This window comes from Asterias rubens, chromosome 16 (assembly GCF_902459465.1).
Source record: "Asterias rubens chromosome 16, eAstRub1.3, whole genome shotgun sequence".
In the NCBI taxonomy this organism is placed as follows: Eukaryota; Metazoa; Echinodermata; class Asteroidea; order Forcipulatida; family Asteriidae; genus Asterias; species Asterias rubens.
This window is the reverse complement of record NC_047077.1, coordinates 4,610,386-4,636,952: the sequence shown is the minus strand read 5'-3', so window position 1 is coordinate 4,636,952 and position 26,567 is coordinate 4,610,386. Positions and strand designations below refer to the sequence as shown.

Genomic DNA, 26,567 nt, shown 5'->3' with positions numbered 1-26,567 from the left:
TGTTGGAAATGGAATAAAAGTGTGTAGTGTTACGTGCGCTGGATCGATGGCTGCGGGACGAATGGGGTGGTATAAAACTGATGTGAGGCTTAGTAAACATAAAGACTTGTTGAGCGTCTCCGAGCGCTTCCTTTTTAGAGACCGCCTCATTTTTTTCTCTCTTTTTTGTTTGTTTTAATTTATGACAAAGAAAACAAATTAAGATCTCGGCAAAATAGCTGCAACATGTAGTTGCTGATTTTTGTATTTTTATGAAGCGCTTTGAGGCCATGAAAAAGAATGAACACCTCCTTACCTTTTGTTTTCAAAAGAGAGGACGCCAAACAATCTTTACTTTTTTGTTGGCCTGAACCACTCGCGTTAAACAGTTCAGCAAACTGTTGATTTAGTTGAGGTTTTTTGTCTTCGGAGTTTACAAGAAATAATTAGGCCTATAAATTGTGATGGGCTATATCAGAATCGACCTGTTTGACTTCTGTTTTTATTCTTCTGACGCAGCCGTGGTGTGACGAAGCAAACACACTCATGTTCCGGCTAATCGTGGATCCGGGAGCAATCATGTTTTATTGATCCGGCAAATATAGACGGAATCAATGTGCAATTTCGGATGGCCGTTTTATCTGCGGTGTTTGATGTTTAGGGCTATACGGAGCTCTTTTTTTTTTGCAAAAGTGAAGCACTTTTTGGTTTAGTTATTAGTAAGTTCTTTACTCGGTGTGTTGTCCTTAAAAAGCAGCCGTTTTTTGTTTTGTTAAAGTTTTTATTTTTTTAAGAGTCGGATCTATAACAAGTCTTGGAAAAGGCAGGAGCCTATTACTACACTAATTTTAACACATGTCTAACTCTAAAGCATACATTTTGGCCCACCTTTTTTTCACCGTGTATAATCTAAATCATGTTCAGATTATGTTGTGTGCTTGAATGCTATACGAACACTTTGAGCAGGTGTCAACATGATAAACATGTTTATCACTTAAACATGTTTAAAAAGGGTGGACAGCATTTGTGTTTAAACCTTTGAAACTGTTTTTAGAGTTTAGCATGGTCGGTGGCGTGTGCCCCCCCCCCCCCCATTCCCGATGCCCCCATTTCAAATATGGACTTTGGAGAATAAAACTTACTTCAATATGTGATTTAGAGGTATTGGGACACCTTAAAGCTTTTGGACACTTTCGGAACAGAAAGCAAAAAAGTTCACATTGTAATGGTGGAAGACTTCTCTAGAAATATTATTCCATGAAATGTTTTACTCTTTGAGAAAACAGTAAAACAATATCAATTCTCGTTAACGAGAATTACGGATTTGTTTTAAACACATGTCATGACACGGCGAAACGTGCGTAAACAAGGGTTTTTCCCGCTTTTTGCTCCCGACTCCGATGACCGATTGAGCCTAAATTTTCACAGGTTTGTTATTTTACATATTATAAATTGTGATACACGAAGTGTGTGCCTTTGGAAAATACTGTTTACCGAAAGTGTCCACTGGCTTTAAACAACTTACTCAAAATACAATTATATAGGACAAAAACCTACTTGGTAACGAGCTATGGAGCTGTTGTTAGGATACAACATTGTGAGAAACGGCTCCCTCTAAAGTGACAAAGTGTCTGAGAAAGAAACTCAAATATTTGAACCTGAAAAAGCCTTCAGACCTGAAGCTTTTTTTCGGGCATATGAAAGCACACACAATAATTATTGTCACACGTGTGATTTTATTTCAACTTCAATAACCAATTTGACATTGAGATATTTGTTTTGTATTTAAAGACAGTGGACACTATTGGTAATTGTCAAAGACTTTAGTCTTCACAGTTGGTGTATCTCAACATATGCATAAAACAGTAAACCTGTGAAAATTTGAGCTCAATCGGTCGTCGAAGTTGCGAGATAATAATGAAAGAAAAAAACACCCTTGTCACACGAAGTTGTGTGCTTTCAGATGCTTGATTTCGAGACCTCAAATTCTAAATCTGAGGTCTCGAAATCAAATTCGTGAAAAATTACTTATTTCCCGAAAACTACATTACTTCAGAGGGAGCCGTTTTTCACAATGTTTTATACTATCAACCTCTAAACATAATACATTGCTAATCAAGAAAGGTTTTATGATAATAATTATTTTGAGTAATTACCAATAGTGTTCACTTCCTTAAATGCATACGTAGTTGGGATGATTTTGATAGTGCGAAACGTGTTTTTGGGTACTATTTCTCCATTTCACTCAAACAATGAAAATGGGGATCGTTTCGGAGAACTTCAAACCGAATCCAGAGAGTGCACCGGACGCTGGGACCACGGAAACTATTGTCTTAGTTTTGGCGCTGAGTATTCCGAAAAAAAAAACCATTTTTTTAAAAACATGTGCGGTTCTCATCGTATGCAAATTCAGTCTTTTATCTTTTTTTTGTGACCTTTGAACACCTGTTTTGAAAATGAGTGTGCTAATTGTTTTCGAAATGTCACAAAACAAAACAAAATAAACCAACATGCAAGAAGCAAAATGTCAACTTCGAGAGTGAAAAGTGCATTGCAATTAGGCCGTAACATTTAGGACAATAGTGTGTTATTCGACGAATCGTACATGGCTATAATACGTTATTTTAAAACCCCAAAAATAGAGACACGGGTCGCGTGACTTCGCGCCTGCCGAGCACGTGCCGAACGGCATGCCGTCTGCAGGAGCGTGAAGCCCCCATACACGTGGCCAAGAGCACATGCAACTTACCTCGGCTCGTTGGAGATGCTTTATTGAATTGAAATTCTATTTTTAAATAACCGTTTATTGTTTCCAGGAGTGTATGTGAAAATGTTATCAAAAGAAGACAAAAATGTGGTTGCTGAACTGTGAAATCACAACAGCCTATTATTTCACCTTCGAGACTGTGCAACATTGGACGTTTTTAAATATTGTCATTTAAAGACCTAACTTTTTAAAGGCACTGGACACTAATGGTAATTACTCCAAATACTTATTAGCATAAAGGCATAAAAGTTGACTTGGTAACAACCAATGGAGAAGTGTTGATGATATAAAACATTGTGAGAAACGGCTCCCTCTGAAGTAACGTAGTTTTTGAGAAGAAGCTAATTTCTCACAAATAATAAAATACTTTTTAGCCGAAACCTTTTATTGTGCACCTGAAAGCACACAACTGTACTACTGCGGAGTCAGTTCTTAAATTGGTCTCAACGTTTCGACTAGCTTGCTCTAGTCATTGTCAGGAGACTAAGCAAGGAAAAACCACAATCCCCTCAAAAATCTGAAAACATAAGACCCCTACTTCAGGACTTCCCATCAAACAGTAAATATGCATTGACATCAAGACAGTAGATACAACTGTAAAAAATGCATTGACATAACGGCAGTGGATACAACTATAAAAATGCATTGACATAACGGCAGTGGATACAACTATAAAAATGCATTGACATAACGACAGTGGATACAAAAGTTAAAATCCACTGACATGAAGACAGGGGCGATACCAAAATGAAAAACGAAAAACAACCCCAAAAAACAGTTGGCAACATTTATTTTCTTTCTCTCTCAGCTCTCAGCTCTCTGCTCTCTCATCTCTCTCTCCCTCTCTTGACGCTAGATACCCTTGGCCACTTACTCCAAAAATTAATGACCATAACAACTTACCAGAAAACACCCGTGTTGCATCGTTGTGTGCTTTCAGATGTCTGAGAATGGCTTCGGGCCTGATGTTTTTCTCAGATTTAAATATTGTAGAGAGAAATTACCCCTTTCTCAAGAACTACGTAATTTCTCATAACAATCGTTTCTCACAAGGTTTCTACGAACAACCAAAAGCTCTCATTGCTCGTTACCAACAACTTTTTTGATTATTCTATAGTGTCCAGCTCCGGTTTTTTGGCGATATCTTAAAACACGCGACCATCTTTCGAACTGTCAAAGACCATTGTTCTCACTTGGTGTGTCCCAATATAATTATGCAAAAATAACAAATCTGTGAATTTTTGGGGGGCTCAATTGGCCATCGAATCTTCAAAAAAACAAACGAAAGAAAAAACATCATTGTTGCATCGTCGGCGGATGCATAATACAAGGCTTCATCAACAGATGAAGTCTTTTTTTATTTGAGTGAGAAATTACATCTTTCTCAAAAAATACGTTACTTCAGAGAGAGCCGTTTATCACAATGTTTAGATCTCCATTGCTCGTTACCAAGTAAGTTTTTATGCTGACAACTATTTGGAGTAATTAGTGTCCAGTGCCTTTAACATCATCCTCGGTCTAAGCATGACGCCCAACAACACGAAAATCATTTTCCTCTTCGCTCATTAATCACGGAACATTAATATGTCCCTCATCTTAAATCATTAAAAACCCATAACAATCAAATTAAACCGTCGGGGAAATTTAGTGTTTCTCTCGTTTATTATTTACATGACTTCCTGTAGTTGAATAATTTATGCACTTCCTGTCTCGAGTGATATTATTTTATTTTATTTTTGTAATCAGGTTAAGTGAGAATAACTGTTGCATTGAACAGCCGTTGACTGTACTGTTTTCTCATATCCGGACCACTTAAGACGTGGTCCAAATTTCATGTGGAAGCAGGAAATATTTCTCAACCATTTTCTATGTGACATTATTTGACAATAGTATTTTGTCTGGTAACTTTATTCTAGTAAGCATAATACTCCCCAGCCGTGACACTTGTGTCCTTAAGCAAGACACATAACCATTGCTTCGTGCTTCGGATGGGACGTAAAGCCGTTGGTCCCATGTGTTGTGTAAACGCATGTAAAAGAACCCAATGCACTTATCGAAAAGTGAAGGGATTCGCCCCGGTGTTCCTGACAGGATTGGCAGCATAATTGCGCCATAGCATAGCACCTTGTAAACCATTACATGGTGCTTAAGGATTAGGTCTTATATCTCAAAATTCGCCCCAATCCTTGCAGTAATAATACCTGGCGCTTTGTATCCTTTGGCAAAAGGCGCGTTATAAATACGGTTATTAACTATTTTGTGCTTTTTATTTTGGTGTGTTACCCTTACACCGATGTGTGTAAGCAATGTTTACTCAGTATTCTCCCGAGTTCTGCATGTGAAAACAAAAAATAACCTCATCGGTGGGATTGGAACCCACGACATTTCCCAATCTATAGCAGTACCCAATTTAATGGCTCTGCTTACCGTAAGCACAGAATCGGCGCTTACGGAAGCAGGGAATTCTGTGCTTACGGCAAAGCATTTCACGGGTAAGCGGCGAATTTGGGCTTCTGCGCGTGCGTACTCCACGTTACCGGGCAGTCTACGCTTACAAGGCTAGCGCAGAAATTCGGCGCTTGCACGTGAGCGGGGAATCGTGATCGTAATCGCAGAATTCGGCGGTAAGCAGAGCCATGAAATTACGCCCTGATGCCTTGCCAACTAGACCACCGAGTTTGCATAAAATGGTGAGATTTTGAAGAAAAAAAAAACATTAGGGCTTGATTGTCACAAAAACCAACGCAACTTCACGTGACAATGGTGTTTTTTCTTTCATTATTATCTTGCAACTTCCACGACCAATTGACTTCAAATTTTCACAGGTTTGTTATTTTATGCATTTGTTAAAGGGAAGGTACACGTTTGGTAATTACTCAAAACAAATATTAACCTAAAAACTGACTTGGTATCGAGCATTGAGGAGTTGTTGGTAGTATAACACATTGTGGGGAACAACTCCCTCTGAAGTAATGTAGTTTTTATGAAAGAGGTAATTTCTCACTAAAATAATATAGGTTTTCTCGGTCAAATTCGGCAAATGAGTAGCCAATTTCATTTTCATGCGTTCGAATTAAAGCTGTTTTGCCTCTCTAGTTGTTACTGCGTTTCAAATTCAGAATTCGGCCATTCAATTTCGTTTTGAGTCGAGTCAAATTCCTTTAGCACTATGTTCAATTTAGTGTATCGTCATTCTTTTTCGAGACACACACGCCCCAAGAAGCGACTGCGAATTTGAATGCTGCTTTGATGAATTGTTAAATTGAATGATTATTTTGTGAAATCGAATGACGCAACATTACATTTGACTAATAATAAAACGAAATCGAATGACCCTTTTCAGTAGCATTCGATTTCGCGCGAAATAGAATAGCTTGACGGTTAAATTGGCTGCTCTTTTTCCGAAATTGGCCGAGAAAACCTATAAAAGACTTCTAGCTAGAAGTCTTTTATTCCTAGTTGATAGTTGAAAGATGGAGGTCAGTCAGGTTTTGCTCGGCTAGTGGTATCTTCTTTTCAACTCTGTTACCCTGTTTCCGACCCTGGTTCGGATTCTGGTTTTGATCTTGGTACATGACCCTGGTATATGACCCTGGTATATGACCCTGGTATATGACCCTGGTATATGACCCTGGTATATGACCCTGGTATATGAACCTGGTATATGACCCTGGTATATGACCCTGGTATATGACCCTGGTAAATGACCCTGGTTTATGACCCTGGTATATGACCCTGGCATATGACCCTGGTATATGACCCTGGTATATGACCCTGGTATATGACCCTGGTAAATGACCCTGGTTTATGACCCTGGTATATGACCCTGGCATATGACCCTGGTATATGACCCTGGTATATGACCCTGGTATATGACCCTGGTATATGACCCTGGTATATGACCATGGTATATGACCATGGTATATGACCCTGGTATATGACCCTGGTATATGACCCTGGTATATGACCCTGGTATATGACCCTGGTATATGACCCTGGTATATGACCCTGGTATATGACCCTGGTATATGACCCTGGTATATGACCCTGGTATATGACCCTGGTATATGACCCTGGTATATGACCCTGGTATATGACCCTGGTATATGACCCTGGTATATGACCCTGGTATATGGCCCTGGTATATGACCCAAGACCTGATCCTTCTGTGGATTTGGTTTACAGTTCCTTATTGCTCGGGTGTTGCCATATTATCAAAGTTGTTTTCCCTCCCACATCTAAAACTGACACTTCTTCGTCAACTTCTCCACACAGGTATCTCCAAGCCTATACGCGTCGCAGTGTTATGTCGCTTTTGAGGGCCCTCGGTTTCATTCCTAGAAAGGTATACGAGTAACAATAATAACATTATATTATTTAAGATGAAACTAATTAACATCCGCCTGTTTTCAATCAAACCACACAGTGCAACAAACCTGTGAAAACATCTTCAAATTAGGAGGTAATTACATCTTGTCAATAGTGATGGGAATGGTTTGTATTTCGTTAGTGATATTGCAGGTTGCATTATAGGGTGCGTTCGTTTAGCTTCCCTGGGTCGACCCCGGTGTGTGGCGGTTTTTTTTTTGTACCAGGACGAACGTGGGTTATTATCTGCACACGTTCGTCCTGGAAAAAAAAAAAAAGCCACACACCGGGGTCGACCCAGGGAAGCTAAGCGAACGCACCCAATAATATGGAGTGTATACGTGGGACTGATGAGCAAGCAGAGTAGCTATTAAAAGCACAACGGAAGTATTCTTACCACAAAAGGGTAACCAGCAAAACCACCGTTCAATTTATGACTGGTATCCTGCTCATTATGCTATAATAGAGACTTGTTAAGCAAGTCTTTCTGCTTAAAGGCAGTGGACACTATTGGTAATTACTCAAAATAATTATTATCATCAAACCTTTCTTGATTACGAGTAATGGGGAGAGGTTGGTATGTATAAACAATGTGAGAAACGGCTCCCTCTGAAGTAACGTAGTTTTCGAGAACGAAGTAATTTTCCACGAATTTGATTGCGAGACCTCAAATTTAGATGAGGTCTCGAAATCAACTTGCATCTGAAAGCACACAACTTCGTGTGACAAGGTTGTCCTATCTTTCTTTATTATCTCGCAACTTCGACGACCAATTGAGCTCAAATTTTCACAGCTTTGTTATTTTATGTATATGTTGAGATACACCAAGTGAGAAGACTGGTCTTTGACAATTACCAATCGTGTCCACTGTCTTTAAGCACCCCTTTGGAATTGGAACCCTGGTTGTAAAAATGGTCAAAGTAAAATTTTCTCACCCTTTTTTGAAGAAGAAGAAAATGGGAAACTTCTCTCCGGATATTGTGATGTGACAGCTCTGTGATTAATATGCTTACGCAAGATGAACATAATAATTTTTACTGCCCCTGTTTTGAAGAAGACGAAAATGCTAGATTTTAACTCTCCGAATATTGTTCCAGCTCTGTGATTAATAACCTTTAGCAAAATATAAATTTGAAATGTTACTATAAAACCGGTACTGATTTAGCTCTACTTTTTTTTTTTTAAGAATAAGAAAATGTAAAACTGCACTGTTTGATCATTTGCCAGCTCTGTGATTAATAACCGTACGCTAAATATAAATGATAAATTTTACTGTAAAACCGGGACTGAGTTTGCTCCCCCTATTTTGAAGAAGAAGAATTGCGAAGAGGAACAACTGTTTGAATATTATACCAAACTCTGTGATTAATAGCCGTACGCTAGATATAAATTAGACATTTTTACTACACAACCAGTACACCATGTACTTATAACTGGTGACATTTTGAGAGAACGTGAGGCCTTCACTAGCCATAAAGCCGACGCCGGTGTTTCTGAACGAACTCACGGCACAACCCCCTTTCCAATTGCCGCTCAATCCGTTGGCAAATAAAGACTAATTAGACAACGAGCTCTCATCAATAGCGAACTCGTTAACACTCCAATGCCGTGAACAAAAAAGATGAACAAACAGCACAGATAATATCCGTTCGCAAAGAAACTAAACCCCGGGTGCCATCGGCCACACATCGCTGCACAAAAGACCCTAAATGCCCGAGCAATTAAAATGGTAATCTACAAAAACGAAATCATCCCAATAGCCAAAAATGTCAGCAGGACCGACAATGCTCTCTTTGAGCACAATGAACCGAACGCGGATGCAGTGCACCGCCCGGCTAAGCGGATGCACTCGCCGCACGTACACTAGTATCAAACGAATTTTTCACCATGGCGCTCTATGTAAATTTGAACAAGCATTTTTTACATCCCGAACCCAAAGCCAGTAAACTGCTGACCAGAAAAATCACCATGCGTGTGCCGACAACCCATGCGACATCGAATCCCATTGGAGATTTGTTAACATCCGTGAGTGACGTCGACGAAATCCTGACCAATCTTGTTGCATCTCATTATACGTCAACCAATCAAGTTCGCGAATACTCGTCAGGAGGCGTGGTTTGGTATGCAAATCGTTACGTGTCACACCTGTTGAGGGAGTACAGCTTTAATTTGTTGGTTGTCGACCGATAGTATACAAGGGTGGGATTTTTTTAAAGCCTTGAGTTCGGTCCCGAACATAAACACAGAAGAAACGGATAGGATACTTGACAAGAAAGTAAAAGCAGAATTCATCTTTTGTATCTTCCTCGTCAATTTTAGGGGTTTGGACCGAAGGAGAGAAAGAGACAACACGAAGGGTTTCTGTTGATGTTCATCGGCAACAGATCATCGGGAGAAAATGTCAACTTTACCGCTACCTTTATCCAGGTAAGTTCGATTAGTTAAAGGGAAGTTCTGATTGCAAAAAACTGAACCATTTTATTAGCCTTTTTGAGACATGGTGGACACTATACTTGGAGTTTTCTGTTTGGTTTGGGTGTATAGGCCTACCGACAAATTTGCTCAAACGTAACAGTGCCGTTATAGAATTGTGTTCGCCATATCTCAAAATGGTTTATACTGAATTGTTTTTAAATCGAAAATTAGTTTGTGCAAATCTGTTCATGGTTTTTACAATTTTTAATTTGTTATAGGCTTCCGTATTATTTCAAAAATCACAATTGGTTATTATTTTAACTTTTGCGGTGTGACCCTCTCAAAGTCCCGAATGAGTACGAGGTACGAAGAATGTACGAAGTGTCTTGTGGGAAGGTACGAAATGTCCAAAGTCACTTGGTACCCTAAAAAAGGTACGAAGTGTCTTGAGTACGAACTGGTAAAAGTACGAAGTGTCTTGAGTACGAACTGTGTATTAAGTACGAAGTGTCTTGAGTACGAACTGGTAAAAGTACGAAGTGTCTAGGATGCGAATTGGTCAAAGTACCATCTATCCATGGTACAAAGTGTTAAAGGTACCTTGCAAATACAAAGGGGCCAGAGTACGAAGTGGTCAAGGCAGGAAGTGTCCAAAGTCACTTCGTACCTTGCAAATATGAAGGGGCCAGGGTACTAAGTGGTCAAGGCAGGAAGTGTCCAAAGTCATCTCGTACCTTGCAAATATGTAGAGGCCGGGTTACGAAGTGGTAAAGGTACGAAGTGTACAAAGTCACTTCGTACCTTGCAAATATGAAGGGGCCCGGGTACGAAGTGGTCAAGGTACGAAGTGTCCAAAGTCACTTCGTACCTTGCAAATACAAAGGGCCAGTTACAAACGTGTTAAAGGTACGAAGTGTCCAAAGTCACTTCGTACCTTACAAATACAAAGGGGCCAGGGTACGAAGTGGTCACGGTACGAAGTGTCCAAAGTCACTTCGTACCTTGCAAATATGAAGGGGACCGGGTACGAAGTGGTCAGGGTACGAAGTGGTCAAGGTACGAAGTGTCCAAAGTCACTTCGTATTTATCTTGCAAATACACCGCTGGATGTTGGTTCGTTGTGAACGCGCTTTCATAATCTTCTTTATCGTATGAATTATACTTTGCTTTTACGTAAATTGTTTTGTCTATTGTAAGCTCAACGTCCTTGATACTAATTATTTGGTTTACCCGTGCACCGATGTGTGTTACTGTTAGCACTGTATGTCTACTTGTTACTTCCCTGAATTCTGTGGAAAAGTTCACAGGCTTATTATTCGGGTGGGATTCGAACCCACGACCTTTGCAATTATATATAGCAGTGTCTTTAGTGATATTTTTTTATCTAAAACTCCCTTAGTTTTGTTAAAGACAGTGGACACTATAGATTGGTAATTGTCAAAGACCAGTCTTCTCACTTGGTGTATCTCAACATATGCATAAAATAACAAACCTGTGAAAATTTGAGCTCAATTGGTCGTCGAAGTTGCAAGATAACTATTAAAGAAAAAAAAAACCCTTTCAGACGAAGTTGTGTGCTTTCAGATGCTTGATTTCGAGCCCTCAAATTCTAAATCTGAGGTCTTTGAATTCTTTCTCGAAGACTACGTCACTTCAGAGGGAGCCGTTTCTCACAATGTTTTATACTATCAGCAGCCCCCCATTACTCGTTACCAAGTAAGGTTTTATGCTTATAATTATTTTGAGTATTTACCAATAGTGTCCACTGCCTTTAAGCAGAAAATGTTAAGGTGACTTTTTCGCCACGCCCACTGACGGATTCTCGATTCGTTATAGGCAAAACGTTCTGTTATACAGAACGGGCTACAGCTTCATAAGCGACTCAATTTAGTATGACCATTTACGGATTCCTTATTGAGTTATATCGTTCATCATTAATTTGCAACTTTTGCTGCAGACGTAGTAATAAGTATTAGTACTGGTTAAATAGTTAATAATCATGACGTCGTTAAAGGCAATGGACACGTTTGGTAAATGTGAAAGACCGGTATTCTCACTTGGTGTATCCCACCATTATGCATAAAATAACAAACCTGTGAAAATTTGGGCTCAATTGGACATTTAATTTGTAAGAAAATAATGAAAGAAAAAACACCCTTGTGATTTCCATATGCATAATAAAATGCTTCAGCTGAAGTAATTTATTATTTGACTGAGAAATTACCTCTTTTTCAAAAACTATGTTACTTTAGAGGGAGCCGTTTCTCATAATGTTTTATACTATCAACAGCTCTCCATTGCTCGTTACCAAGTCAGTTTTTATGCTAACAATTACTTTTAGTAATTACCAATAGTGTCCAGTGCCTTTAAGTACAATTTGAAAAGCCTTTCATATACATCTAGCCCAATTTGAGAGTAATGGCCGAGCATGCGTGCGTTTGTAAGGTTGTCGTTGTTTTCGGAGATGGTTTCCTGGCACCTAAGTAGCCATTTACCTAAATGTACTCTACTGTAAAATCCGGGGTGTTAAAATTGGCAGCATGGGTGTTGTCACGTACAGAAACCAAACAAAGAATCAACATTTACATCACGGGGTGTTAAAAATAACACACATTTCTGTCAACCCAATTACATTGGTGGTATTATAACACCATACAATGTAAATTTTTGTGTATCTATGTGAAAACACCCGTGGTGTATTTTTGTTAACACCCAAGTGTTTGAAGTGTCTAGGAAAGTAGGCAAATCACTTGATGTTTTAAAGAAGTTTTCGGCCATACCCCTTGGCGTGTCAGCGCATGAACTCATTCACTTTGCAAAAAAATATACTTAAAGGCACTGCACACTATTCGTAACTACTCAAAATAATTGTTAGCATAAAAACTTACTTGATAACGAGCAATGGAGAGCTGTTGATGGTACGGCTCCCTCTGAAGTAACGTAGTTTTTGAGAAAGAAGTATTTTCTTAGCTGAGGTCTCGAAACCAAGCATCTGAAAGCACACAACTTGTGTGACAAGGGTGTTTTTCTTTCATTATTTTCTCGCAACTTCGACGACCAATTGAGTTCAAATTGTCATAGGTCTGCTATTTTATGCATGTTGAGATACACCAAGTGATAGTTTTGTCTATAACAGCGGTACTTCAGTACTTCGTCGGAGTAAAATTTCTCTAAAAATGCCTTAATACTATCTAAAGCTGCTGTACTTCCTACCACTTTTGCCATTAATTTTCATAACTAAACATGTATACAGACTCCTTTGCGGGTATCTCCAGTTACTTGTGATTGTTCACCCGTTTCTTCGTGAAAAGAGTTTTCCAGTTTTGCATCTGGTACTTTGCGTGATTAATATTTTTCGTTTGTGAAAAGGACCTTATTGGTGCAAGCATCTTATGTTTTCTCCACTGGATGTAACGAGGACTGAAACGAGGCTGAAGGGAGAATAGTCGGGTCGCAACAGTTCATACAAAAAATCATTGTTCATTAAAGGCAGTGTACACTATTGGTAACTACTCAAAATAATCGTTAGCATAAAACCTTACTTGGTAACAAGTTATCGGGAGAGGTTGGTAGTATAAAACACTGTGAGAAACGGCTCTCTCTGGAGTGATGTAGTTTTCGAGAAAGAAGTAATTTTCCACGAATCTGATTTCGAGACCTAAGATTTAGAATTTGAGGTCTCGAAATCAACCATCTAAAAGCACACAACTTCGTGTGACATTGGTGTTTTTTTCTTTCATTATTATCTCGCAACTTCGACAACCAATTGAGCTCAAATTTTCACAGGTTTGTCGTTTTATGCATATGTTGAGATACACCAAGTGAGAAGAGTGGTCTTTGTCATTTACCAATAGTGTACAGAGTCTTTAATTGCAATTGTATACCGGGAACACAAAGGTGGCGAAAGCTCCAACCATAAACTGATGTTGTATTATTGCGAAGCACCCCATTCATGAAATATTCATATGAAGGCTGCGTTGTGAGTTTATTGAACACAAAATGAGAGCAAAAGATTAATTTCGTCTTCCTATAAAAACCAATCGTGTTTCATACCTCAAGAGGCTGCACTGCAATCTCCTGAATAATTCAACCAAGTCCCCCCAGTGAACCGTCGTATAAAGTGCATTTCATTCAGTACCCTATTTACTCTAATTTCAGGAAATATTCATACAATATAAATCGCATAAAATCACCACAAAATACACCTTAATAACCCCGAACCGGTGCCATTTACGGGTAAAGTACGATAAACAACTGGTTACCGGGAGACCGCGTCACCGGTAACCGTACACCCCGGGTCTCCGGCGCGATTCCCCCGGGGGATCTCGCTGCTTCGCTACGCTCAACTGCCGATATGATATAATTAGACTGATGAGCGGCTAACTCCCTGTGCGTCGTGTCTTTGTTTTTAAGATGACATATCATCCCCCCGTTTCGTGTTGATGGGCTGCTTTAATTTCATGCTTTATGCCCCTGTCTGGACATGGTATCTTCATGTCAGGACGTTTAATACACTAATGCACTGCCGGGCATATACCCATCGTGTATATTAAACAATTTACCTGCGTTCTTCACTAATTGTAGTACATGCTCTACTGCGATATGGGTATCAAATGACTCAATTATAAATACAGCAGGGCCTATTACGTAGTTGGAACTTGGTAGCGCACTTCTGACAATATAAACCCATGTAAATCACTTTTCCTGCTTTGTTTAATTTTATTAGTGAACTGGGGATGAATGAATTATTGTCCCTACCGGTTGTTTTGTCAATGTTGTTTGTGACTTGTTTGTAAGACAGATAATAAAAATAGGATTACAGACAGTTGGGCACAAAAGGGAATAAGAGGGGGAAATTAGCTTTACAAATTAAATGTGTTTTTTTTGACGAAAAGTAATAGTCCAACAAGTTTCACAGGTTTGTTATTTTTTGTATATATTGAGATACAGCAAATGAGAAGACTGGTCTTTAACAACTACCAATAGTGTCCACTGTCTTTAATACATCGTCAAGAAAATTGTGTTTCTCACAAATCACTTTGTGTCAATAGAAGCTCGACACGTACTTGCACGGAAGCCCCGCAACTAAACGCATAGACGCAATTCACATGACGTCACCATCAGAATTATATTATGAGTTACGCCATTTTGGGAGTCTATGGGTGCGTTCGTTTAGCTTCCCTGGGTCGACCCGGTCTGCCCCGGTACGTTCGAATAGCTTTGAGGGGGCTCAGCCGGGTGAGCCCCCAGTGCCCTGCTTGTGAAGTGGGTCACTTGGGGGTTACCTGAGGTGCATGCCGTCACCACGAGAAGGCGAGTGTGATCGTTCGATTAGCTCTTGTCAGGGGCTCACCGGAGTGAGCACCGCGGGGTCGACCCAGGGAAGCTAAACGAACGCACCCAATGTGTCAATGAGTACCCGATTGGCTACGGCTTCTGTTCAATGAGTTCATTTACGTTAAACGCACAATGGCACAGTGACGTAGCCGTAGCCATATAACCGTTTATAGTCACAAGTTTTGATAAATACATACCAATGAACTTGGTTGGTGAAAAGCTTACCCATCGTTTCGTAAGGCGGATGTGGACTTTTCTCCTGATGGGGTACCCTCTCCTCCCAAAAAGCATCACCCAACCTTACTGTCTGGACTGCTGCCCCATACCCCCCCTCCCCGCCCCCCACCACCGCCGAACTAAAAACCGTGACCAATGACTCTGGTGAAAAGCTCAAGTTCGTACTTTACATGTGCCCTTTTCTCCTGGTGGAGTACCCTCTCCTCCCAAAAAGCATCAACCAGCCTTACTGTCTGGGCTGCTGCCCCATGTACCCCCCCCCCCCCCACCCGAACTAAAACCGTGGCAAGTGACTCTGGTGAAAAACTCAAGATCGTACTTTGGATGGAAACTTTCTCCTGGTGGGGTACCCCTCCCCCCAAAAAGCAACTTGGCAACCTTGTCCGGGCAGCAACCTCATTAGTTGATACGGTGGATGAGAACTTTTCTCTTGATCCGGGCATGGAGGTAGGATTCGGGGTACCCTTTCCTCTCGAAAAACACCAGCTGTGTCCAGTGGCGAAAAAGAGACACCGTATAAACATCATGAGAGCCGAGTTCAAATGGTATACGTCGACACAAAACATGAAAATGTTAGCCGGTTATTCCGAACACATAAAATCCGCTCTTTGGATTATTACCATAATAAGAGGGCAACAGGATGCATTCCCGGATGCATATGGCAATGAACTGTACCCCTACCCCCTTTGTATTATGGCGCGGAACTAAAGCTCCATGGTCCCACACATCACCCCATCCATCCCGCACTCTGATGGCCATTCATGGGGAACCTCATTAACACAATGATAGTCTGACTTCTATTTTGTTGTATTTTGTTGAATTGATGGTGATATTAGCCTACGTGAAAATCCATGCGTTATGCAGCTAGGCACAGCAGTGTGCATTATAGTTCACCAATCCCTCCCACCAAAAAGTCATGAAGTTCATATAGCTGTGCAAATAATACTGGTATATTATAGGCCTATATAGGGTCTATGACATTTTAATGTCACAAAGTTTACAGGTGAAAAAATCCAAGCCGTTGAGCCAATCCGACCCCGCATTTTTTTTCCTTCTGCACATTAGAAAAAAAATGTTCAATGGGATTTGTTTTCTTCTTAATCGTCTTTAAAAAGGGAATCCTTTAAAAAAATTATGAATATTTTTGAGGATGTCACCTCTATACTACAGAAAGAAAACAATACGTGTGGGATATAGGACCAAGATGGGTTCCCTGTTGTACAATGATTTACTAGGTTCCATTACTGTTATTGTGAGGTGGATACTTGACCAATATTATGGTTGCAGCTGGTGCAATTTCCCCCTGCTCATTAGAAATGCCATCCTCAACAATTAACTTTTTTGTTGTTGTAAGGATTCCCTTCTTTTAATCGATTTATTATAGAATATAAAAAAAACCTGCCAATTGTAGAGCACTACGAGAGTGGCAATTTCGTAGTGCGGAAAACAACATTGCACTCGGCACTTTTCATCATGGTGCAGCCATTTTGAAATTCTCCCATTCAAATCAACTTGTAACGAAACTGAGGCTGGAAGGAAGAAACTGCATGGTGCATTTTTGTACAATGATTTAGTAGCTTCTATTATGTTATTGGGTGCATGATACATGACCAAGATGGGTTGCCTGTTGTACATTGATTCAGTAGCTTCCACTACTGTTATTGCCACACATGAACAAGATGGCGGCGTGATAAAGATGTACAATTTACCAAGACGCTAAAACAATTAACGTTCCAAGCGCGATTAAAGGCACTAGACACGTTTGGTGATTGTCAAAGACCAGTATTCTCACTTGTTGTATCTCACAATAAGAAACCTGTGAAAATTTAGGCTCAATTGTAATTGGCCATCGAAATTTAAGAATTTACCAAAATTCTCAAAAACTATGTTATAACTTTAGATGGAGCCGTTTCTAACAATGTACTATACTATAGCAACATTCCTCCATTGTTCATTTCTTAGTCATTTGTATGCTAGTAATTATTAAGAGTAATTAAAAATAGTGTCCAGTGCCTTTTATAAATTTTTGTAAATAATATGTGTGACCTTTGAATGTTACATGGCAATGGCAATGACAATTTTCTCCAAAAGTTACGGGTGAACTATTTTTAAGATAGCACGTGTTTCATTCAAAGTTGCCTTTCGGTGGCTCGGTTGCTTTTTTTTTTGCCAACATTTTGAGCTTAAAATCACACAAGCTTGAAAACGAAATAGGCGCGTCTTAAAATAAGTAGAACGTGAAATACAGAGATTAATGTTGTGACGTTATTTTGATAAATATGACAAATTTTCCAGTCTGGGAGACGTCCTCGTCCCCTCCCCAATAGTTACAATTTCACAAATCAATCATTTCATTTGTAAAGAGCCCAAGTGCAAAGCCCCCAAATTAGCTACAAATTTCACGGCGCGTCGACGGGTCCTTTAGAGTCAAGTCTATACAGTGGGCCGTGTCTGAGCGTCTAACCTCGGGCGGGCCGGCTGCCTAGCGCCCGCTCAGTCCTCACGAAGTCGGTCAATCAGAACGGGGCATGACATGTCAGCGCTATGTTTCCTTTCTATGTTCGACGACGTGGATATGCCTTGCCAAAAAGTAAATCAGAAAGCTATATGTTCAGACACGCGTTCTGTTTTATAGTTAAACACAATGCAATTATTATTAAATGTATGGTGTGAAAAACTGAAATTATAGAACAAAGAAATTGCGAAAGTCATAAACAAAGGTATATTTTTGGCAAACTTATTCTCCCACCACACTGTGAAAGCTGGAAAATGAATGCATTGCGTTTGGACGCCACCAACAGCGGGTATATTTCAAAGACTAACTTAAAGCCACTAGGCAGCTTTGAATTCTTTCTCGAAAACTACGGTACTTCAGAGGGAGCCGTTTCTCACAATATTTTATACTATCAACAGCTCTCCGTTACTCGTTACCAATTAAGTTTTTATGCTAACAAATATTGTGAGTAATTACCAATAGTGTCCAGTGCCTTTAAGAGAGGTTGGCGGTAGCACCATGTGAATAATAATAATATCTCTTTTTGGAAGCCCAGCTACCAGTTAACCACCCCAACCCCCTAAGGCATTAAAGTAACGTCAATCAACAGAGTCTTAAATCTTCTGTCAGTCTGAAATCTTTCTGTTTTTAATTTTGACACAGATTCCGGGTCACACTGACCCCAAAGTGATCGAGCCTCGGGAGCAGGTTTTTTTGTTAGAGTGTGTTGTGGTTTGTTGTCGTTAGTAAATTTGGAAAATCACTCTTAAATGCACTGGACACTTACTATTGGTAATTACTCAAGAAAATTGTTAGCATAAACACTTACTTGGTATTACAAGCAATGGAAAGCAATGTTGATAGTATAGATTATTGTGAGAAACGGCTTCTTCTGAAGTAACCTAGACTTTAAGAGAGAAAAAAACAATTTCTCACCAAAAATGGTTGATATGAATTCGAACCTTAGATTAGGTCTCGGATTCAAGAAAGCACACTTGTGCGACAAGCGTTTTTTTCTTCTTCCATCATTCTCTCGCAACTTCGACGAAAATTTAGTTCAAATTTTCACAGATTGTTATTTTATGCATAAAATGTTGAGATACACCAAGAGAGAAGACTGGTCTTTGATAATTCCAATAGTGTCCAGTGCCTTTAAATGCTTGGTTTCATTTCAGTTTTCATGGTCGGTTGACTTTTTTTTTTATCAACGAAAGTTAATGTATTGCACTTTCTCTTAAGTTCAGGAATTGACTGGGGTCTACACTCCATTGAAAGACATAATAGGCCTATATTAATCAGTTAGAACTGTTTTGGTTGTCAGGTATTGTGATAAGAAACAATAAGCAAAATAGAATAATAATATAACTTTGAACGATGCACGGTGAAGTGAAACAATAGACTAGCCTATATTACCAAGTTCAGAGATAATTGCTTTCCGTTTTAACAAAGGCAGACAACTGTAGTATATCAATCAACAGAAGCCAACAAAAACCGACATGATCATCGGTTTGTATTTTTAATGTTCTTGGAACAATACCCATTGTCTACTCCCCCCCCCCCCTAGAAAAGAAAAAAGAAAAGAAAAAAAACAGCCGACGAGACGGCTCGGAATCCATTAACCATTAACAATTTATAATTTTCCCAAAATCTTTTATGTCATGTCATGTCCACAGCATTGCCGATAATATAGCTTGGCTACGGCCCATTTGTGGAATAGAAAAGGGGTTTAGTTCTACAGCGGAGATATGGTTCAGATCTGAACATGCACTCATATCAATCAATATGCATAATTAAGAAGAGGGGAACTAGATAATGATCGTTTACAAAACCCCTGGGTTCTACTGACGAGTGAATCTTGTGCGTAATTAATTCCTTTGAACGCCCCAACCGCACCCCATTCCAAAGCCTCTTCCTTTCACGAGGAATGATCAGCTGTTGTTATATTTGAATGCAATTAAATAATAATTATGCTAAGTGGAAAATATGACATTCAGATCAGAGGGGGAACACAAAAGGAGGTTTCGAAAAAAACTGAACAACTGATTCTGGGAAACGTTTATTGGTGATGAGAGTGTAATTCCAACCATGACTAAAGTGTTGTCAGAGGGAATACATTTAGTAATGACTTTTAAAATGAATGACAATGAAAACTTACTTGTGAAAGGCAGTGGACACTATTGGTAGTTACTAAAAATAATTATTAGCATAAAACATTTCTTGGTGACGAGTAATGGGGAGAGGTTGATGGTATGACACATTGTGACAAACGGCTCCCTCTGAAGTGCCATAGTTTTCGAGAAAGAAGTCATTTTCAATGGATTTGATTTCAAGACCTCAGATTTTGAACTTGAGGTCTCGAAATCAACCATCTAAACGCACACAACTTCGTGTGACTAGGGTGTTTTCTTCTTTGACAATTACCTATAGTGTCCATTGCCTTTAATTTTAGTTTTTCCCCATACACCGATGTGTGTTAGCAATGTATTCTCAGTTCTTCTCCGAGTCCTATGAAAAGAAATATCACAGGCATGTTACTCGGGTAGGATTGGAAGCCACCACCCTTGCAATTCTAGAGCAGTGTCTTACCAACTGGATACCGTGATTGCCCGGTAGCTGGAGGCGGTTTTTGGCAGCGGGTAGATGTTAAAAACTGACTTGTTTAGAAGTACGGCATTAGGTAGTTGTGTGGAGGGTTTTGGGAATCATTTCACATGTTAGTAAATTGGTTATTGGAAAGATAAATCATTTTTTATCCCCCCAAAATTTGAATCTGAGAAACGTTACTGTCAGATACGTCTCTCGGAATGTGTATTCAAATTGCGGATTATTCTTCCTGCGTGGACATACTAATTAGCTCCGGATTCTCGGCAATATATTTAAAAAAAACTCCACCATATTTTGAAATGCAAGTTAGTTTTATTGTATCTACCTGTACACATGATTAATAAAACACTGAACGAATATTCAAAAACCAAAAATATACGTTCCCTTTAAAGGCACCGGCACACATTGGCATAAAAACTTACTATAACTATAGCAATGGAGAGCTGTGGATAGTATACAACTCTATTAGAAACGGCTCCCTCTGAACGTATTTTTTGGGGAAAGATGTATATTTGAACTCGAGACCTCAGCTGAGGTCTCGAATGCAAATGCATCTGAAAACACTCTTCCATATTATTCTCTCGCGACTCTGACGACCAATTGAGGTCGATTTGTTTTTATACATGTTTTTCATTTTATGCATATGTTGAGATACACCAGGTGAGAAGACCGGATTTTGACAATTACCAAAGGTGTCTGTATGTCCTTTAAGTACAAACTCATGGAAAACGTCGAGCTGAGTCTTAAATGCATCCGGGAGTTGCAATCCGGACTCAAAATACAAAACACATAGTATTCCGGCTCCAGACCGTCTATCAAATCTCGCCACTTCTCTGTATAAGCAATCGGAACCCGGAATCAAGATCCGTCTAATGTTATTGTTTGCTTTTGTGTCAACTAATAACAATTAGTAAATTAGGGACAATTGATGATATTGTGCACACGTGCTCATGTGCACTTTTGTTTATTGAAGTTCAACGATAAAGTTAAATCCAAACTTGGTCAATGGGTCTCTTCTGCTCAGCAGATGGTAGATATTACTTATGTGTAACGATGACAATTTGATGAAAACTGATACATAGTCTCGTACCTTTTTTTCCTCGAGCGTGTTAATGGCTACTTGATGGGCGGTGGATTAGGCATTTCTATCGGCGTGCAGCAGCGCAGCACGCGTGGTCGATTACTTGGGCTAGCTACCTTCCACACACGGCTGGTCATGCATGCCACACGACTGCAGCTGACAGGTTACACCTCGCAACATGGAGATTTTTTTTCTGCTATCTGTAAATCCTCTCGTTGTGTGAAACCCCATAAAATTGATAACGATCGAAAATGTAAAAAGATTTGTTTAAGTGGAAGCTTATAGTTTGGTTTTCTTTGTTCTAGGGGTAACATTTTGTAAAATAGCCTTCAAATAACAGTACATTTGTATTAATTGTTCTGTGAAATGTTTCCGCTTGTCATTCTCTCAAATTGTCCGATTGCTTTGTCTTTTCAAAGGGAAACGGTCTCTAGCACTAGGACTGGGATGAAAACGGGTGGAGGGTGGCGGGGGGGGGGGGGGGTTGATATTCGGATAAACCTACATGATTTAAACAATTATCTGAACTGACTCTAGCTACCGGCAACCTCGGTAGTCTAGTTGGTAAGACACTGCTCTAGAATTGCAGGTCCTGGGTTCGGATACCACCCGAGTAATATGCATATGATTTGTTTTTCTTTGGTTTTATTTTTTAGAGCTGTTGAGGCAAACAATTCTGCCAGTCACAAATCGTTGATGTGACATTGGTAGTTTGGCTGGTGACCTTATTCTGGTATACATCATTTTGTTGTGCTTAGCTACTCTTTGTGCTTAATTAAAGGCAGTGGACACTATTGGTAACTACTCAAAATAATGATTAGCACAAAACCTTACTTGGTAAAGAATAATGGGGAGAGGTTGATAGTATAAAACATTGTGAGAAACGGCTCCCTCTGAAGTGACGTAGTTTTCGAGAAAGAAGTAATTTTCCACAAATTTGATTTCGAGACCTCAGATTTAGAATTAATTTGAGGTCTCGAAATCAAGCATCTGCTGAAAGCACACAACTTCGTGTGACACGGTGGTTTTGTCTTTCATTTTTATCTCGCAACTTCGACTACCAATTGCGCTCAAATTTTCACAGGTGTGTTATTTTATGCATATGTTGAGATACACCAAGTGAGAAGACTGGTCTTTGACAATTACCAATAGGGTCAACTGTCTTTAAGCAGCTCCTTGCAATTGGGCCCTGGAATTTTGGCCAATAAAATTCCTTTAATCTTTCTCAGCTCCCTGTTGAGTAAACAACCCCGGGCAACCGTAGCGCTTCAGAGGCTTTTTCATTCACAATATCAACCTCTACCCTCGAGGGTACCAATTTAAACCCCTGGGTGAAGAGAATCAATTTTTAAGTATCTTGCTTAAAAAAACACATGTGTCATGACCCGGACCAGAACCCACACTCTGATTTTTTGCTTACTGCGCGTTTTTCATTTCATTACAGTGCTGCTTACCATAAGCTCACGAAAAGGCAAATCCATTGTGAACACGCAAGATGGCCACCCAATATTCTTGCTAACCTGTGAAATACGTTTACATCTTAGCGCATTTTGTCTGCTACATCAGTAAGCATGAAAATGTGCTTACCTGGGCCCAATGTGATTTTTTAGGATAAGCAAGCAACAGCTGAATAGGCCTACCAGTAACAAGCAAAATGCAACAAGTGGAAATTTGGTGGGTATTCCGGTTTTAATCAGGGCAAAAATGTCATGCTAAGCAAATTTTTGTGCTAAGCAGCTTTATACGAAATTGGGCCCTGATATTTAAGCAGCGCTACAAAATTTGGCATGAACATGACTTCCATGCTCTAAACCACTCGGCCGTGACACCCTTACACACGACAACTTACGGGGTACTACCGTACTACTATACAAAAGAGAACAATGCTCCCCCACACGGTTGGTTGTCCTTGTTAGTGTCATCCTGCAGAATAGTCCCTTAGAAAAGGGAACACTAGAACAATAATGGAAGCACCCCTACTACATCGGATCCATCCGGAGGGGGAAGGGGGTGCGGGTGTTGGGCTGTGATTGGGGTAGGGTGGGTATATTCTATCAGTACGGGGGACTAACAGTTATCTTGTTATCTCATTATTGTTTTTGATGTTGTCATAGTTTGAATTTTTAAAGGGAAGGTATACGTTTGGTAATAACTCAAAACAAATATTAACTTAAGAACTTACTTGGTAACGAGTATTGGTGAGCTGTTGATAGTATAAAACATTTTGGGAAACGTGTCCCTCTAAAGTAACGTAGTTTTTGCGAAAGAGGTAATTTCTTTCTAAAATAATAAAAGATTTCTAGCTAGAAGTCTTTTATTCCTATCTGAAAGCACACAAATTCGTCCAACAAGGGTGTTTTTTCTTTCGTCGTTTTCTCGCAACTTCGATGATCAATTCAGCCCAAATTTCCACAGGCTTGTTATTTTATGCTTATGATGGGATACACCAAGTGAGAACACTGGTCTTTAACAATACCAAACCTGTACCTTCCCTTTAAACCTAGTTGTTCTTAAACTGTTATCGCTCAGCAATGTTTTCCTGATCTGTGGGGGGGGGGCAGTACTGGGATAAGACTGTCTAATTCATGTAATTTTTGGTAATTTGTTCTTTTATCGTGGGGTTTTGTTACAAGTTGTTTTCTGCTTTTTGTGTATCGTATTAACTACCGTTATAGTCCATACGAGACCATTATTAATAATTTTTACTACGATTTTGTTTATCAGTATCGATGCAATTTAATAGTACGAACTAAATTAAATCGATCTACTGTGTACGTACACAATAAGTTGTGTACGTACACGATAAGTTAAGTTATCATGTATGTACACGATCAGGGCCCAGTTTCATGGCTCTGCTTACCGCCGAATTCTGCGCTTACGATCACGATTCCCCGCTTACGTGCAAACGCCAAATTTCTGCGCTAGCCTTGTAAGCGTATAATGCCTAGCAACGTGGAGTACGCAAACGCAGAAGCCCAAATTCGCCGCTAACTCGTGAAATACGCTTGCCGTAAGCGTAGAATTCCCTGCTTCACCGTAAGCACCGATTCTGTGCTAACGGTAAGCAGAGCCATAAAATTGGGCCCAGATATAGGTTTTTGTTCACGTGGCAGCATATGCGCTTCCGTAATACCCCGGGCTGTATTGACTTTTTGAATATGTGACCCAACCGCCCGTGACCATGGCTCAGAAAACAGTCACTTTGACAAAAAAAAACAAGCTGCATACTCAATGCGAGTTCTCATCGATTAAAAAAACTCATCACACAAAATTAAAAAAATTAAGTCTGGAATTTATTTAAATTATGAAAACATATGTTCGTACTATAATAAACAAGTCATGAATTGTTATATCCCTACAATGGATCGCACCTGTTTGTTTTCGTTTAGCTCACAATAGCCACATTGTTGTCATTGTGGACAGTTAATTCCCATTACAAACAATATATGTATTGTGTGTATATAACTTTTGTGTATTGGATTACCTGTCAGAATTCCATAATGACTTTCCCTCCTAAGTTGCAGGATAAAATAAAGAAGTAATGTTTGATAGTACATCAGCTGCAAGGGTCTTTACAAATTGGGTAATTGCCTGTATGATTGGCAAGATGTCATTTAAAGGCACTGTAATTACTCAAAATAATTGTTAGATAAACAACTTAGTAACAAGCAATGGAGATCTGGTATAAAATATTGTGAGAAACGGCTCCCTCTAAAGTAACGTATAGTTTTCGAGAAAGAAATACATTTTTTTACTTAAAGGCAGTGGACACTATTGGTAAATACTCAAAATAATTATTAGCATAAAACCTTACTTTGTAACAAGTAATGGGGAGCTGTTGATAGTATAAAACATTGTGAGAAACGGCTCCCTCTAAAGTAACGTATAGTTTTCGAGAAAGAAATAATTTGTTTCACTTAAAGGCAGTGGACACTATCGGTAAATACTCAAAATAATTATTAGCATAAAACCTTACTTTGTAACAAGTAATGGGGAGCTGTTGATAGTATACAACATTTTGAGAAACGGCTCCCTCTGAAGTAACGTAGTTTTGCGAGAAAGAAGTAATTTTCCACTTAAATAATTATTTGAAATCCAGAAATAAAGAATCTGGAAGCACACAACTTCGTGTGACAAGGGTGTTTTTTCTTCCATTATTATCTCGCAACTTCGACAACGAGTTGAGCTCAAATGTTCATAGGTTTGTTATTTTGTGCATATGTTGAGATTTACCAGGTGAGCAGACTGGTCTTTGACAATATTACCAAACGTGTCCAAATTCATGCAGTGCCTTTAAAACACTTTGAATGACATTTGTATGGTATTGGCTCGTCATCAAAATGTTGTGGAAATTGCTGCCGCTGTTGTATACCTTTCTTTATTTTCAAAACAATGTCTACAGTGTATTCATACCATTCTGTGAATCGTGTATCAATAGTTTTACTTACAGGCACAGGGGTCGATTTCACAAAGAGTTAGGACTAGTCCTAACTTAGGACTAGTCCTAAGAGATATCAAAAACGTATAGCTAGTCCTAAGTTGGGACTAGTAACTCTTCATAACTCGAGATAAGACTAGTCCTAACTCTGTGTGAAATCCACCCCTGGACACTTTGGTAATATTACTCAGAATGTATACTTTTAGCATAACAACTGACTATAATTGGTAACGAGCAATGGAGAGCTGTTGATAGTATAAAGCACAGTGAGAAACGACTCCCTCATAAGTAACGTTAGATTTTAAAGAAACACGTTGCCTTGGATCGGACGAGTTGGTCTATGAAAAGCGTTTGAAACCGTTTGTTATGAAATGCATATGGTTAGCAAGATGTTTTAAAAGTAGAATATAATGATCCACACAAGTATCACTCAAAATTGCACGGTTTTCATTTTACGTCGCGAACTAACACGGTCGGCCATTTATGGGAGTCAAATTTTTGACTCCCATAAATGGCCGACCGTGTTTGTCGACGAGGTAAAACGAAAACCACGCAATTTCGAGGCATACTTGCGTAGATCATTGTATTCTACTTTTACAACATCTCTCTAACCATACCGATTTTATAACAAACGGTTACAGAACGCTTTTCAAAGACCAACTCGACCGATCCAAGGCAACGTGTTCCTTTAAGATATAGATAATTTTTTACTCACTTATTTGAATCTGAAAAAGACTTTTTTCGGTATCTGAAAAACACATACAATTGTGCTATAAGTGGTTTTTTTTCTTTCATTATTCTCTTGCAACTTCGCTGATCAATTGAGCCCATAAATGTTCACAGATTT

The 26,567-nt window shown here is 39.3% G+C and overlaps 1 protein-coding gene across 1 annotated transcript in view; it reads left to right on the top strand.

Annotated features, from left to right (window-relative positions):
* Positions 1–7,019: 7,019 nt before the first annotated feature.
* Positions 7,020–26,567, top strand: part of LOC117300927 (PR domain zinc finger protein 14-like) — a 64,893-nt gene continuing 45,345 nt past the window's right edge. The window contains exons 1-2 of the mRNA XM_033784792.1: positions 7,020–7,091; positions 9,434–9,541. Of these exons, the coding sequence (XP_033640683.1) occupies positions 9,513–9,541 (29 nt within the window). The 5' untranslated portion in view covers positions 7,020–7,091; positions 9,434–9,512. The remainder of the gene's footprint in view (positions 7,092–9,433; positions 9,542–26,567) is intronic.